This window comes from Palaemon carinicauda, chromosome 26 (assembly GCF_036898095.1).
Source record: "Palaemon carinicauda isolate YSFRI2023 chromosome 26, ASM3689809v2, whole genome shotgun sequence".
NCBI lineage: Eukaryota > Metazoa > Arthropoda > Malacostraca > Decapoda > Palaemonidae > Palaemon > Palaemon carinicauda.
Genome location: NC_090750.1, coordinates 62,948,336 through 62,961,574, shown reverse-complemented (window position 1 = coordinate 62,961,574; position 13,239 = coordinate 62,948,336). Strand labels below are relative to the sequence as shown.

At 42.9% G+C, this 13,239-nt stretch overlaps 1 protein-coding gene across 4 annotated transcripts in view; it reads left to right on the top strand.

Annotated features, from left to right (window-relative positions):
- Nucleotides 1-13,239, top strand: part of LOC137619541 (protein SERAC1-like) — a 74,929-nt gene that overhangs the window by 8,678 nt on the left and 53,012 nt on the right. For all 4 annotated transcript variants that reach the window (XR_011039927.1, XM_068349634.1, XM_068349633.1 and 1 more), the window contains 3 exons: nt 8,607-8,662; nt 8,851-8,943; nt 12,562-12,793. Coding sequence is in view for 3 of the 4 variants with exons in the window: in XM_068349634.1 (XP_068205735.1) it covers nt 8,607-8,662; nt 8,851-8,943; nt 12,562-12,793 (381 nt within the window). In the remaining variant the exon portion in view is untranslated. The remainder of the gene's footprint in view (nt 1-8,606; nt 8,663-8,850; nt 8,944-12,561; nt 12,794-13,239) is intronic.

Sequence of the window (13,239 nt, the reverse complement as noted above, 5' to 3'; positions counted from 1 at the left end):
GGCATCTCACCTGTTCGCATTCACACACTGCAATATTAACTACTCGCCATTAACCAAATACCATCTAACCTGCTCGTGATCAATCATGCACCATCTCATATACTCGTGATCGATTGTGCACTATCTTACTTACTTACAATTGACTGTGTACCATCTTAACTGCTTGCTAGATCATGCTCTTATGACAGAACCTCTGCTGGCACTCTTATTTTTATTTTTGGGTTTATAGCACTCATTCATCTAACCTAGAGCAATCACATGCATGTGCTCTCCTATTTATTCACACACAAGTCTGCTTACTGGTTGGCACGCAAGGTTCAGATCACAATTACTTCATCATGCGGTACACACTCATCGATTTTTGGTCACACCTCTGCACTTAAGTTCTCCCTACTGAGGTGCACGTTTTCTAGATCAGCTACCCTATACTGGGCAACATTTGCCCTTTTGAAAGCTACTCTCATCTGATAAGAGCTCACATTCAACTTCTAGTAAGGCAAGAAACTTGATAATTCCTGGCTCACCAGTAAATTATCTGAGGGGAGAGAATACTCCTTCGAGTATAAAAATTGATAGGTGATACAAGTGTTTACACACCTACCTGTTCTCTCACAGAAATTAATGTGCACACTACGAGTAGGAGTAAGACCCTCGCCCTTATCTTCTTTCCATACAAAGTATCCTCTAGCTTTCAGGAGAGTGAGGCAAAAGATGCGTACAGTAGGGTCCCGAATTATGCGAGAATTTGGTCGATTAATGACCTCGTGTAAATGGAAAATCGCGAATTTCGAAACACAACTAACAGAAATAATTCCATTGTGGCCATGGCAACCAGCAATTTGCCTATTCAAATGTGTTTACTACCCATTTCCAATACTTTCTTTGTACTATACTGTATTTCTTTATAATATCAAATTGTTTTTGTAAATAAATAAAACATTTAATATACTTTAAAGTTCTAATAACTTGAAAAATGGTCAAAATTACAACCAGGATAGGTGTAAACACCATATATTTCCCGTTACAACACAACCCAAAATACAGACAAATTTTAATGTTTGTCATATCTATTGTATAATACAACTGGTGAATAGCAAAACCATCACTCTATAGACTAGCTTGTTGTATGATTGAAAATCCAGAATTATCAAAATAAAGGCGATTTTATATCATGCGTTTCCTAAACACGCTAAAAAGCACAATAGAAAACGACAACCAATGTTTTGTTTACGTTTAACTCTGATCACAACGAAGAAACAGACGCATTTATACATCTGTGTTTTTGAATTGACAGCAATTTTACCAAGTATAGATTATATGTTGAATTTGTTATTACCAATGTTCTAATTATTTTTTATTAGAACTTTCAAATAAATGAAATGAATGCCATTTATGAAATGTTTTTCTTTATGATGCCGCCTGAAACGGAAACCTTCCATTTGTTTACGCTCCATCTTCGATCATAATAAACAAACGAATGCATTAAACACACATGATCTAAGTCATAACTAATGATATTACAAACATTTAGTAAACATTATGTTATTACAAATATTTTACTTACCGTATCCATATAAATTCCTAAATTCGTAGCAAAGCTGGAATTTTTTTTTTCCTTATGCGTTTAATCCACAACAGCAAACTGCCGCTAATGACAGAGTGATAACTTACGATAATTCTAAACTGTTACGAAAGATAATTGTCCTTTCCATATCCAAAATACTTTTCCTTACTTCAGTTATAAGTCAACTTGTACCCACCTCAATTATGGATCTATATGCAAAAAAGGTAAAAGAAGAAAGTACTAGGCCTATTTTTAAAGTCACCGAACAATTAGGTTACCGCTATAACGTTCGATGTGAGAGAGAGAGAGAGAGAGAGAGAGAGAGAGAGAGAGAGAGAGAGAGATGGTTTTAAAGTACTAAACAATAAATATGATAGGTTATAACACATTGGTGTTTATGTAATATTAACTGTATAGATGGTTTGAATAAGTTAAGAAATGGTGTAAACAATTCTTTGTTATTGTATTCGCGCGGAAGCTAGACATCAGCTGATGTGATCACAGCCAAAAGTAAAACAAAAATAAGTTAGCAATACTCGATTTTTAAAACACACCCGAAATTTAACAACATAAGTACATGTTTTATTATAGCGCAATTGACATTTAAAGAGTAAAGATTTTCTGGAATAGAATGGTGTTTCCTAAAAAATAGTGGTTTGCGGACGAAATCGGTTACCGTATTTTAAGCTATGATTGAAATGGATGTATACACGGTATAATTTTTTCGTTTTGTATTTAATTGACACTTCAAGAAAACCAATTTTGGTTTCTTCATCTATTTGTAAGTATTGTATAACGAGAGAGAGAGAGAGAGAGAGAGAGAGAGAGAGAGAGAGAGAGAGATTATGACGCAGAAGGTTACAGACCTAGAACAGGGGAGTGATGAGATAGGCTGGGTGGACTGGCAGGGGAGACGGTAGGAGACGGGGGAAGGGGGGATTTGGTTGCCAGTGGCTAAAAATAGATTCTGAAAGACGGTAAAGGGAAAAACGAATCCCATCGAATAAACAGAATAAGGAAAGGGAATAAGATTCAGAGGAATAATAGATATAATGGAATGGAAATGACTAGATGGTGTTAGTTGTGATAAGAATAATTTAGATATTTGAAATAAGAGTGTCTGAGGAGGTATAGAAGGAATTCGTGATAAATATAGAGGAATATCAAAGGATACAGTTAGTTTGCATTAAAGGGTTTGTTATCGTTTATCGGCAGTGAATAGCCTAAACTTCGGTAACGAGTCGTCAATATTTTGTCATATTTTAAACAGTAGGCTATACATTTGATTTGCAAACATTGGTTTTGTAGAGTAGACGGTAAAATAAACTCTAGAGAGAGAGAGAGAGAGAGAGAGAGAGAGAGAGAGAGAGAGAGAGGAGAGAGAGAGAGAGAGAGAGAGAGATTTGATGGCAGAAATCTCTCTCTCTCTCTCTCTCTCTCTCTCTCTCTCTCTCTCTCTCTCTCTCTAGAGTTTATTTTACCGTCTACTCTACAAAACCAATGTTTGCAAATCAAATGTATAGCCTACTGTTTAAAATATGACAAAATATTGACGACTCGTTACCGAAGTTTAGGCTATTCACTGCCGATAAACGAACCCAGTCTACTCGTGAAAACCTTGAACGCCCAGAGGGAAAAATAAGGCTTTTAAATATACTGTACTAAACAAAAATAATGCTTTAATATACCATCATTAACACTACCATTACAATTATCGTAAGGTTAGAGAAAGATAAAGATTGCCGAGAACGTAACCACATTTCTGTTTACATTTTGTCAGCTGGACTCGCACAGTTAACAGTTGATTTCATTGTTGTGGAATTTTATCCTTAAATAGGCTATTCATCATGAAATTATGTTAATGAAATGTAATGTTAATATTGTTTTGTAACATTTATTATAAATCACCGTATTTAGGGCTACCAATATACTTAAAAAGACTATAGATTTGATACATTTTGTAGTGCTTGACTCGCGAACTTTGAACAGCCTCGTGGATACAGAAAATTTATTTTTGAAAAATAGCGATCGTGGAAAAGGGGAATCGTGTAATTCGAACACGCTTAATTCGGGACCCTACTGTACTAAAAATCGTTCCCATAGCAACCACTCGTTGGCCTCATACTGAAGGAGTTGCCCTTAACCGAATGCTAGTACTGCCGGGCTTTTCAAGGCAGAACCATTATTACATAACGCAGGCCTCTCATCTAGCTCCCTTGCCTCTGGACCAAGCCATTGGTACCCTGTGGCATGCACAATCAATAATGAGTGGTGGGGAAAGTAAATGACTTTTACATTGTAAAAGGGCTTTATTTTCTAAGTTACTTGATATAGAATGAGCATAAATTTTCTTGCAATTAGAGTCTTCAAGTACATATTTACCTGTACTTGATATATGAATCTTTTGTTCAATTTCAAATTACTTCGATGATCTTAATTTTTCACAAGTTGTAGATAACAGTTGAACAGTTTTACAGTTTGTCAGGACATGCTCGGAGAGAAAGGGCACAGAGGAGAAGGGCTATGTTAATCACAATACTGTACTAAGTTACAATGAGATAGCTTTTGGGTGTCTTGTCGAATGTCAATGCCAGCCATGTCTGAAGATCTATCAAGGCTGTGGTCCCACTGACTTCTGCCTACTGCTTACTCTTCTTATGGGCTGCTCATTCATGGGGGCTGTGGGTACCTCCCTGAACTCTAGGTCGCAGTGGCGGGTGATACAACTGTATCTGGTTGTTACTAGCCTCCGTCCATCCCCTCTCCCCGGGTACTACCTGTAAACATACAAAATGGACTCAGAACATTTTACGCTCTGTTAGCAGATTAATGACGCCAGCAAGATATTGATTCAAGCTTGCTTTCCTTGCCCGGCTCGTGGAGACGAGGTCACAGGTTGACAATCGTCTGCCCTGTTTTCTAAGAATTTATATTATTGTAGATGGCTAAGTTAGAATTTACTAAAATTCCCTTTTAATTTGTGACAAAATCCCCCTTTACCAAACTCCAGACTCCTCTAAGTATGTGGTATTTTAATGTTACTCTAAGTCAAAGAAAATGCTGTAAATTTTCAAGAAAAAGCACAACCCCACTGCACATTAGTGTGTGCAAAATAAGGCTCTTCTCCACCCCTATTCGAGAAGACTTTACGGTGCGAGGTGTGGTTTCCCTTAATGGTGTGATTGGGGAAAGTCTCACCTCCCGTGACTCTTCTGAGGGCGGGAAAACTTCGTCCGAAGGTGAGGGAGAAAAGTCTGAGGGGGAAGAATGCCTGCCTTGAAGATTTACGAGGAGACAGCTACGACCTCGTAGAAGTTACCTCGTCTGAAACTCCTCTTTTCCTCATCGGGGGAGTGGATGTAGCCAAGGATTTGTGGCTCAACTCAGAGAGAACAGCTTAAAAGCCTGTGCTACCGCTCTGATTAGAGTCCTAAACTAGGCTGCCGGCTGACGGCTGCGCTGTCAGACACTCCCTCTGGCGGGGAAATCGTCTGTAAAAAGATAAGGAAGGCATGTCCCTGCGCTGTTCTGTGCTTGGGGGTGGGGGGGTGGGGAATGTGGTGATGGCGCCCTTACCGTGCGATGTCCGGCAGCCTCGCGCGGGGGAGGGTATTGGTGATTGCGCTAGGGAGCGCGCTGGGGAATACCCGGGGGTCGCGCGCGAGAGACTGTCGAAGCGCTGATGCGGGTGCGCCGGAATACCCTGGGCTCGCGCGCGGGAGATTGCTGAAAAGGCTCGCACGCTCGCGGGCGCGCGGGGCGAGACTTCATAGAGTGCGCAGGAATTATATTGATGTGCAGGATCAGAAAGAAGAGCCCGTGTGGACCAGAATGTTGGAGCGTGCTGCAGCATGTAGGAGTTTGTTGGCGCGCGCGCGCAGAAGACCATCTGTGCGCGCGAGCACGCAAGACTATTGGCGCGCGTGCGGGAGACCATCGGTACCCGCGCGCGAAAAGGATTGTCGGCGCTTGCGCGCGTAAGAAGATCGTTGGCGCTTGAAGATCATCGGCGCTTGCGCGCTTAAGAAGATCGTCGGCGCTCGCGTGCGTTAGAAGATTGGCGAGCGCGAGCGTTAGAAGATTGGCGATCCCGCGCGGGAAACCATAGGTGCCCGCGCGCGGACGATCGTCGGCGCTTACGCGCGTAGGAAGATCGTCAGCGCTTGCACACGAAAGAAGATCGTTGGTCAAGAAGATCGTCGGCACTGGAGCGCGTAAGAAGATCGTCGGCGCTCGAAGATCGTTGGTGCTTCCGCGCGAAAGAAGATCGTCGGCGCTTGCGCGCGCGTACGAACATCGTTGGCGTAAGAAGATCATCGGTGAGCACGCGCGCGCGCGTTTATGCAGGGTCAGCTGACAGGACGATCAGGAACTGGGATGTGTCCTTAAAAAGGGGCGGTCATCCCCCGATGAGGACCGTAGGCAGGACTGCTTCAGAGTCCAGAGCCGAAGTCCTTCGTTGCAGTGCAAGGAAGCGCTGGAAGAACGGTAGGTCAGCTGGCTCAACACTGGAAGATCTGCTTGATACTCTGAGGAAGGGTCTCTCTGAGAGACCTTTTCTGCGAACGGGAGAGATGCCCTTCGTAGAAGAGACTAGGAGACACTCGCAGGCTGAATCACTGGTGAGCGCCTGTGTGCTATCTCAGGAAACTCCAACGATGTGCGCTGATGCGTAGGTAAACGTTGGCGCGCAGTCCCTGGAACAGGATGTCTCTGGATGGCAGTCTCAGGAAAAGCAGGAAGAGCAGGCGAGCGCTTGCGCGCAATTGCGTACGAGCGCGCCGGAGAACGTTGGCGCGCAGGGGATACCTGGCGCTTAAGGGACTTACTCACAATGTGAGAAAGCCCCTTTTGTCCCGAAGGGACCGGTGCCCGTTGGATAACGGGGTGTGTGGTCGCCCACAGCGTCAGCAGCCAGGAACGGAGACGGCAGGACAGCAGGTCTAGGAGATGGCTGGTCTAATCAGGAACAATCCTCTGCAGAGGGGTCTCTATGAGTGGCCTCTCGCGCGAACAAGAGGGGTGAACACTTCGTAGAAGAGACTTGAAGACACTGGTGATGGTGCCCCTTAGGGCCGTTGGATCAGCATGCTGACCTATAAGGAGCAATCCTCCGAAGAGGAGTCCTTAAGAGTGGCCTCCCTCGCGAACGAGAGAGATCACCAGAATGATCCTGCAGCTGCTCAGCCCCTTGAGCAAAGCTGCAGGTGCGACCGCTCAGCTCCAAGAGCATAGCCACCTGAAGTTTTCATGCGCCCAGCCTTGCAACCGCACAGCTCCTTGAGCATGGTTACAAGTGCGGTCGCTCAGCACCAAGAGCATAACCACCTGAGGACTAGGAAAACCCATCCAGATATTATTAAGGTATGAGAAGTTCCCCCTCTACAGGGGGAAGCTTTCACACCTGGGAAGCGAACCACCCTCTAAGATGAACTGAAGAGTTGACAGTTGTCACGGGAGGACTTCTAAGAGAAGGGATAACGCCTATGACGATGTCCTAGAGAGACGGCAGCGACAGCAGATTCCCCAGGCACAAACAGGACAGCTCTGCCTCATTGGCACACTTTAGTCAAACGAAGAAAAACTGCATAGTTAACTGAGAAAATAAAGTTAAATAATTATTTAACAGAAATTCCCCCGGGAGGATCTCCGAAGAGTAACCCCGAGGGAAAAGCAAAACATAAGAATTAAAAATTAAGTATGCGCCCTCCTCCCCCACTGACATTCACAGGAGAAGGGGGAGGGCGGAGAACTGTAACAAAAAGAGAATTATAATTATGTAATTCATCTAAGAATGATCACAAATAGTAAGAACCACTGACCCCCGAAGGGAAGTGTTCTCCACAGAGAAGCTGAAAAGTTAAAAATACAATTACATTTCATTAAAAATAATTGAGACAAATAAACGGAATAGCAACCCAACCCGCAACGGGAAAGAAGCTTCCGTAATAGTACTTAGTAATAGTAAGAGGTGAACGACCTGGAGTAGAGAGACCGTAGTTAATCTAAACTCCCACATTCCCTTCGCTGAGAATCCAAGTTCCCCGTAGGAAAGGAGGAACAGCGAAGATAATAGATGAACGAAGAAAGTCCAGCGATGACGATTCCCCACTGCGGCTGAGTTAACGGAAAGCCGAAGGAACTACCGAAGGACCAAGAGGGAGAGGCCGTACCCCATGACATGAAACTGCGGTGGCCTAGCACTACGGCGGTGACGTTGTCGTACACTACACACACAGCACAAACACTGAAAAGAAAACTTACTACATTTCTATACACAAATATATACATAAACATAAAGAATGTTTATATATATATTACAAGTATAAGAAAAAGTAAGTAAAAAGACAAAAAGCATTAATGGCTGTCAAAGAGGCGAGGGTGAAAGCGGACACGTCCGATCACCACCCGAGCCAAAGTAAAAGTGAGCTCAGCACACAGGTGTGTGAGGGGGGAGGGGTAGCAAGCTACCCCTCCCTACCCCTCGCTAACTAGCGATGGGGGTAGTAAACCCTCGTTAAAATTCTAATGGCTCGTCTTTTCAGCTATGCCGAAAGTAATACCCATATTAAATAGCGTGGTTTGTATTTCAGTTACGGAACAAATCAATTAGACACGCCCTGAAAATGCACAGTAGTTAAAAGTTTAAACTGCAGTTCCGGCATTGGTGAAATCATACTTCTGTTAAAGGTCAAAGGTTTGTATGGTTAGGATAAATACAAATTACTTTTAAAATTTGTGATACTAATGAGAAAACTGTTTTTACATTTAATAATTTTGAGGGCATTATTTATGTAATTTTCACGTACTGTATTTTATTTGCAAAATTGCATTGAATAACAAAAGAATTCATACAATTTAGTCTGTCCAGTCATTAAACACTTTGGAGAGAATTTGTCATAAAACTATTTGATAATTTTAATGCATAGTTTTGTTTTTATGTTTGATTTTTTCCAACCTTGGAATTTGGCAGGGCTGTGGCCTTAAAAAGATTTTGGTTAAAGAGACGACTTCTAAAACTCTCATGTGCATTTATTTCTAGAGAGACGACATTTACATATTTCTTCTATACACAAGAAAGATTTCAATTTGAAGAAGGTAAGCTTTTTTTAATCATTAGCGTCTAGGTTTGGTATTTAAAATTCACAAAAAGTATGTGGGCTTTTTTAGTCATTAATGACAAAAAGGAATTTGAATGTTGATGAAGATTTTCATTTTTCATAATACAGGTCTAAACAGAAAGCTATTTTTTCAAATTTAATAAAAAAAAATTCTTTTTTCTTTAGCAATGTGATATCATATCTGTGGTCCACAATACTCTACAAAATTATTGGAGAAGAATTTCTACAGAAGAATCAGTTACAAATTTTTATGTGGATGTAAGTACTGTACTGTAGAATTCTTTGTTATCCCCAATATATTTTTTTCTTACGGTACACTATGATACAAAATTGTAAATGGCATTTATACTCCATAGATAAAAATCTTTTTGATAATACCTGGTGCCTGTTTATGTGGAGGCAGAGAGAGCAATCCAAAATGTTGATTAATCAGAGAGTCTGGGAAGAGCTTTCTAGGTGAATATAGAGCTGATATCTCTGGAGTATATAATCATGTAGAATTTTGTGTGCCCTCACAAACAGAAAATATTTTGTACCACAAACATATGACTTATAATTGTCCTATATCTATAATTTTGAATATCTAGAATACTTTATACATTTCTTTGATAATCACTGAAATGGGACATTAGTATTTACCAGTAGGATAGCCATCTCTCTCCATTTCGTTCATACTGCAACTACTTTCTCTTACTGTTCCCCCAACTACAATTTCACAGTCCAGTGTATTTCCAAAATTACAGAAATGTTATACCTCCCTAAGACCTCATTATTCATAATAAGGTTTTCATTTTGTCTCTATTCCTCCTGTGCTATTGAAATACATTTCAGATTTAAAGGCTTAAGGAGTGGTACAGACCAACCATATATATATATATATATATATATATATATATATATATATATATATATGTGTGTGTGTGTGTATATATATATATCCCCGTGAGCAGGGAGCAGGCCCAGACAGCCGCGCACTTGACCCGCATGACTCGGGCCCGGCATGGAGCCACCTCGCTGCTCAGCCCGCGACATGGGGTCCGGTCCTGCTCGACCAGGCTAGCTCTCGCGCATACCAGCCGTGCGAGGTGCAGCCAACCCCCATGCTTTCTGGCCGTGTAACAGGTGAGGCTGCGCACACCGCTCGCGTGACTAACCCGTCTACACCTCTTGGCGTGAGCGCTGCAGTTCCCAGCAACCCCGCTTGCGCTCGAGCTCCTTCGGGAGCTTCTTGGGGCTCGCAGCGATCAGTCACTCACTCGGTTGCAGTGGGAACCTCAATGCATTCCGTCGGGGGTTAACCCTGACAGGGTCCTTCCTCGACTCCTGAATACACGCCTGATTCAGTCTTAGGACCAGAGCGAGTGTATTCATGGGGATGTCATCATTCGTGTAGCATGTCGCTTCCCCTACACCTCCGGATGTAGCGGGACCGAGGGATCAGCCACCTCCACAACCTTCACCTGCCTTGGAGACATAAGATCCCGAGGTGGGGTCGCCGTTTCTAGAGGTCATTAACCTCATGCAGGAGATTAATGGCCTCAGGGCTCCTCCTGCGGTAGTGTCTGAGGATGAGTGTACAGCCTTGGAGATCCTATGGGGAGCTCCCGTAGGCAGTTCATGGCCCATCACACTACCCTGGTCGAGACAGGCTGCTTGAGCATTAGACTGAGTGAGAGACCAGATCGCAGGACCTGGTGACTCACTTAGGAGCTATGGTTCGAACAAGCTTCTCCCTCAACCACTCCAGTGACAGAAGAGGTACTATATCACAGAGTCTTCTGTGCTTTGTCCTCTCCCTCTCGACCCCGTGGTCGGAGCGCTTGCTGGGGGCTCATCGGTCGAGAGTTTGAAATCTCAGTGTGTCTCCTTCTCGTCCTCTGAGATTTCAACTATGGAGTCCATCTCTGTAGGTGCTCTCCAGGCTGCTTCGTGGCTCGACCACTGGTGTGGTACGGCCACAGTGTTCGCGCGGGACACCAAGCTCGCTACCCCCGAACACATGGTGCAGTACAGGAACCTAGCTTTGTCTGGTGGGAAAGCTGTAACTTTTCTCTTGGACCAGCTTGCTACCCAGTATGCTAATCTGATCCTCAAAAAGCGCGAGGCAGTAGTCGCTCGTTTGGGGAGACAGATTGGTTCAGGAGAGGCCCTGGTACACAGGAACGCTCCTATTAGAGCTGCAACTTCTCTCTTTCCATCAGAGGAAGTTCGGGCCGTGCGGGATAAATGGCGCGCCTCGACTTAAAGGACTCCATTATCCACCAGGCGCAGGCTGCGAGTTTCAAGGGACCTGGTCCCGCGAAACCGTCCGCGGGCAGGCCGAGTCAGGCCAAGCCCATGGGTATTAGCAAGGGTACCGCTGGCCGTGCTCCTGATGCTCCTGAGCAGCCGATACCTGCTCTTGTTCAGAAGGGTTCTGCTCCCAAACAGACCTTTCAGCCTCCCTCCGGAGCTCCTCCACGTCGTGGAAAGAACAGGGGGAAGCGAGGGAAAGGGAAATGCTGAGAGTGGCTTTCCCCTTCCCATGCTGATGAAGGTAGGGGGATGCCAATCGCGCCATTGGGCGATGTGGCAGCTCCTCTGGGCCCAGGAATGGGTAGTGTTGACCCTTCGTGAAGGGTACAAGCTTCCATTCGTGCTTCATCGCCTCCCCATATCCTCCACACCAATATTGTTCCACATGTATGCTCCAACATCTCCGAAGTCTCTGGCCTTGTAGGCGAAGGTCCAGGAAATGTTGGAGAAGGATGCGCTAGATGTCGTGCACCATCAGTCACCAGGGTTCTACTGTCGTCTCTTCCTTGTCGTCTCTTCCTTGTCGAGAAGGCGACAGGAGGTTGGAGACAGATCATCGACCTTTTGCCATTGAACAAGTTTGCTCAGCAAACTGCATTCAAGATGCTGACAGTTTGCACTGTGCTGTTAGCCATCAGGCAGTACAATTTCATGCTTTTGATAGACTTGAAGGACGCGTACTTTTAAGTACCAGTTCATCAGTCGTCTCGAAAGTGCCTCCGATTCACCTTCCAGGGGACAGTGTATCAGTTCAAAGTCGTGCGCTTCGGACTGTGCATAGCTCCCCAAGTGTTCACGCGAGTGTTCACGAATTCCTATATTAAATGATTACGGGTTTGTATAGCTAGGAAAAATACAATTTAGGACAAATTGTCATTTTATCGTTATTATACAGATAAAATCTCCCAAGTTTATCGCTAAGGTATATCTCTGTAATGTTTAACCCTTTTACCCCCAAAGGACGTACTGATACGTTTCACAAAAGCCATCCCTTTACCCCCATGGACGTACCGGTACGTCCTTGCAAAAAAATGCTATAAAAATTTGTTTTTCATATTTTTTGATAATTTTTTGAGAAAATTCAGGCATTTTCCAAGAGAATGAGACCAACCTGACCTCTCTATGACAAAAATTAAGGCTGTTAGAGCAATTTAAAAAAAATATACTGCAAAATGTGCTGGGAAAAAGATAACCCCCTGGGGGTTGAGGGTTGGAAATTTCCAAAAACCCCGGGGGTAAAAGGGTTAAGTGTAGAATGTAAGGCTTAACATTTTATCTTTTCATTGGTGTCTCAGTAAAACCAATAACATTTATAAATTTTACCTGTTGATACTGTATCTGATTTGTAATTTGTTTTTCTGTTACAGAAACTTTTCTTGTATGTTCTTGTGTTTACTTAGTGTTTTTATTTTGTGTGAATTTTTCTTTTGTTTGGTCCATTGTAGTACTGTATATATACAGTAAATGGGTTCATAAGGTAAAACTTACAAAATGACTCAATTTAGATTCAAAATGATGATGAAGTTCGGTAGTGATTAGTCCCTCTTTGTCACATCATTGTCACATCCTATTTTCTTTCAGAGAGCAAGAAAGTTATGCCATGTATATTTAAGCAGTATGGGAGTAATTGAAATATCAACTGAAATCGTTCTCGAAAAATGGTTTGAAGCTTCCGAGGGGATTGACAATACCGATTATTGGGCTCCGTTGCCATCTCTGCATCAAGACCCACCATCATATGAGTCGGCTTTGTTTTCCGCTGCTATAGCACTTTGGCATATTAGCTGCATCAATGAGCTATGTAGAGCAGAAGGTGAGAGTTATACTGTATTTAGTTTTGCTGCGTAGATTGAAGGACAGCCATACCTGAAAGTCAGGTATTTTTCAGCAATGTAAGATATATACAAAATTATATTTCATGTTACTGCCTAATATAAACTATTTTGCTAAAAAAAAGAAAACAACTTTTCATATCTTAGTTCAAGAGTGTTTTTATATCCATCCAGTAATACATAATTATGTTTGTAACACAGGGTATGATTGTAAAATGACCCAAGCTGACGTAATAGAATTTAGTTTAGCCTACTCTACTTTAACAGAAAAAAATCTTTTGGAAAGTCTTGACAACTGGTAGGCCTATACCGAAACTAGAATTCAATAGGTCTTTCAAATTGTTTAGTTGGTTTCATGTACTATTCATAGTATTACAATGTGTTTTTCTTATTTTTGAGAGGTAAAGGGCTAGTTCATGGATCAGCA